The 3,924-nt window shown below is 43.2% G+C and overlaps 1 protein-coding gene across 1 annotated transcript; it reads right to left on the bottom strand.

Moving 5' to 3' along the window:
* Positions 1 to 384: 384 nt before the first annotated feature.
* On the bottom strand, positions 385 to 1,272 carry cdk5r2b (cyclin-dependent kinase 5, regulatory subunit 2b (p39)). Its single transcript, XM_041057602.1, has one exon. The coding sequence runs from the start codon at positions 1,270 to 1,272 to the stop codon at positions 385 to 387; it is 888 nt and encodes a 295-aa protein (XP_040913536.1).
* Between the last annotated feature and the right edge of the window lie 2,652 nt (positions 1,273 to 3,924).

Here is a 3,924-nt window from a genome sequence, read left to right as displayed (position 1 = left end):
TCAAACACAGAGATCTATTCTGGTCCTGCCTGGAACCTCACCTCACTGCGACATTCACTCACTTACCCAGAAAACTAGGCTAATCATGAATGGAACGGGGATTTGAGTGTCACTTGTTATGCGATTTGTACCACGAAGTCAAAACCCTGCGTCACTCAAGGGACAAGACGAAAGAGGACAATAAACCATTGGCATGCATTTGTGAAATCTCCTACACAGTAGTCTAAACACCATACTGAAGTTGTTGATCATGAGAGAGATATTCAGCCCACAGGTGAGAGCGTTGGCCCTTCCCCCGCAAAAACCACCGTTGTGTGATTTTTGGAAAAAAAAAACACATTCATCTTCATCGAAACAAACACCAGTGTCTTGTTCGTGTCCATGTCAGCGATCCAGGTTTGACTCGCAGGTGTCTCGTTGATTTTTGAGGTCCTGGAAGATCTCGGTGAAAAAGTGCGGGTCTGCGTTCAGCTGCAGCATTTTGGCACTCATCCTGTCGATGATCCGGAGCGACTTCTCCCAGAAAACGTCCTTGTTCGACTCGTTCATGAACGGCTTGAGCGGGTAGGAGATCTCGTTGCCCATGTAGGAGTAGGCGAGGTAGAGGCAAGTCTGAAAGGTGCCCTGCAGCTCGGCCGGGCTGTCGATGCTGTCCGCTATCGTGTCTTCGCACAACAGGTACACGAACACCACGTTAGCCGGCGTGATGAAGCCTTGGTCCTGCCAGCCCTGCAGCAAAAGAGTCCGGTCGATGTTTCGGAACCAGAGGATGACCTCTCCGCTGTTTAACTCTTTCAGTTTGTAACACCTGCGGCACATGAAGTCCCCCAAACAGCGCAGCAGCTCTCCCGTGGAAGCCTGGATGACTATCCGCCTCGGTGACACCAGAGACAGGCTGCTGGGCTGCTTCTGGACCGAGGAGAGCCTCCCGTTTTGGGCGACAACCTCGTTGTTTTGCGTGGGTACCGTTGGCACCGGGACTGGGATGGGCGCTTTGGGTTTCTTCTCCTCGGTTTGGTGCGTTTTCCTTATGTTTTCGTTGTTGAGCTGAGCCACCTGGCTGGGCGGGAGTTCACGGGTGGGCAGCGGATTCGGGGTCACTTTCTTGGCACTCTTCTTGGCCGAATTGGCCACCAGCTTCTTCCAGGAGAGGGAGACGAACATCGAGTGCCGCTTAAGGCTCTTGTCGTTTTTGAGTCCATCTCCTGTGACTTCGGCGTCGATAATAGATGCCTTCTTTGTCGCGGGAGATATAGAGAGAACGGTCCCCATGTCTGCAAAGGAGAGAGCCGCGGTGGTGTGGATGCTGCTGCAACTTCAACGCAGATTCTTCTGCAGGGTGAGAGGCGGTGAAGAAGAGTCACGACGACGATTGAAACTCCATTTACGCGTTTATTTACTCCGTGCGATGGCTCCTTGGCTGGTGGTGAAGGAGGTTGGAGCTGCTTTTCAGAGTCAAGTTGTATTCCAACAGATGCTCTGTCAGCGCCTCGGGGGACGCTGCGACACAATTCTGAGGCTGTGACTAAACGAAGATTAGTTGCCCTGCGTAATTCATGGGTTTAAACGAACCACCAAGTGCAGCTCCTGATTGACAGCCGAGCCAGCCAGTGAAATAAGCCGAGGCGTGATCCAATCACTAGGGGTGTTGTTTTTAGGTCCAAGTTGCCATTAATAGCCTACATACAGGTAACAAGCATTAGAGAAGTTCATGTGCTATTCTTCCCCATTAGTCTCGTTACTTAGGAAAATCTTTAAGTCAGACCATTTCCCTCTGAGCTGGCCAGAAAAACAGGTTCATACACTGACCGACATTTATAAATGAGGAGATAAACAGGGCCTCTTCGCTGGCCTGTATTTCACCTTATCATCCCTTAATTCTGCTTTGTTAATTAATGAATGATTACAATATCCTTCTTTCTACTGGAGAACCTACATTTGCCAGTTTGCTCTCTGTGGAAAAATGTTAACCATGTACAGTTAAGTCAATCCAAAACAGTCATCTTGCTTCACACATCAAAATCAAGCATAAGGATTATAAACTGATAAATGCCAAGCCTTTGTTCTTTAGATCTGTCTAGAATTATGTTATTCGGCCCAGACATCAACTTTACTTAAAATGTGATTTCTCCGCATTCTGCTATGGGTTTGTAAGAGATACCCTCAAACTCAAGTGCCCCATCACTGCTTTTGTTTACATAGTGATTTGGTGGACTGGAAATATGGTTGTCACATATTACACGTATCCAAAAAGCTCAAAAACACAAACAGAGAGAAAAAAAGATCCTCAACCTCATCCAAAATAAGCATTTCTAGAAATGCAGTCAAGCAAGGGTTACTGATCGGCTTTTCAAATCTGATTTCAAAACATTTGAAACCACATGGACACTTCATTCTTCTCCCAATAGCTCATACACAAGATTCCCTGAAGAGCTATTGGAAAGAAATCTGTACAAAGTATTTGTTCCAACTCTGGGCAAACTAAACCCAAAATGTTTTCTAGAATTTGAGTTATGCATAGTATGCTTGATGCCAGGGAGTTTCAGTGATGTTCAAAAGACAAAACATCACCTGAACTTGTTTTACATGAAATACACTGACTAGTTGTCCATTCCTTATGTTGAATCATTGACTCCTCTTGGTCTTTAATCTGCCCTCTGATCAAAAAACTTCACATTAAAGAAAGACAATGACTTTTCAGGTCAGCTCTGTTAAGTTATTTCATGCTTGCACACTTAAATATATCTTTTGGCCAGGACTTTGCCAGCAGAACCTTTACTAGTATTGTTACTGAAGCCATAACAAAGTGTTTTGATAAACCTTCCTGCATGAGGGATTCAGTGTAGTAGGACATGTTTTAATTCCACACCCACTTATTGAAGGAGTGCATAGCACATCCTTAGGAGACTCCATGGGTGATCCAATTACCCAAAGAAGAACTGGCAACCCTCCACTACATTACAGGACTACTGTCTGATCTCCTGATACAGTCTGAAGTGGAAACAGATACAAATAGCAGTGAAAATCTAAGGCCATGGAGCCTTCAGAATGAGCTTTGCCACTCCACTGAACTGTACAGAATGTGCATATTCCTTGCTTATAATAGTCGATAGACTCATAAGTAAGATATTTCACTCTGAGGGTTATTTGTGAGGTGACTGAAGTACATACAGATAAAAATAAGAGAGATGTCCAGTAACTTTTTACAACCTTTCTTTTTTTTCACATTTCTTCCAATCACGTGAGTATTTGTGGAATTTGACTGAATTCTCCAAAAATCAGCATCCTCACTGTTACTGTAACGGACACCAGCAGCACAATCTAATTATCATCACCACCATCATAGCTCCATTGTAATAATGATCAAACTCAGTTTTGCACATCAGTAATCATCAGTAAAATGTTGTATACACCTGTTAAAACTGTCAACCAAAACAAACGTGTCAAGATAAAAAACTGAAGCAAGCAGGTGATTCAGGCCAAACAAAATTCAGACAATAATGTCCCAAAACTGTAAAATGACCCCCATTTCACACAAACTCCTTTGATCATGCCAATGTTTGATCCAACACATCATAAATCAGACGGTGATCAAAAGAAACTCTTTCATCACAAATCAAACAAAATGCAACAGGATGTGACACAGGAATAATCTCAATATATTAAACATGAAGCATAAAGCTTTTCTGGCTCTATTATATATCACTAGTCTGATACCAAAGAAAAAAAAATATCTAAAAATCACAGGATTGGGTGATACACTATATGTTCTAAATATGAAATGTGTTGCATGTCAGTAGTCAAAAAGTGAGTTAACACAATGTGGAATAATAAATGTAATGCACAATCAAAGTTGCGTTAACTGATTTTTTTTGAGCCAAATGTAACAGTGGCATGTTGTTACCTTAAAAAGTCATTAGCAAC

This window comes from Toxotes jaculatrix, chromosome 15 (genome assembly GCF_017976425.1).
Source record: "Toxotes jaculatrix isolate fToxJac2 chromosome 15, fToxJac2.pri, whole genome shotgun sequence".
In the NCBI taxonomy this organism is placed as follows: domain Eukaryota; kingdom Metazoa; phylum Chordata; class Actinopteri; family Toxotidae; genus Toxotes; species Toxotes jaculatrix.
Note: the sequence above shows the minus strand (reverse complement) of the source record. Positions and strands in the feature narration are given on the sequence as shown.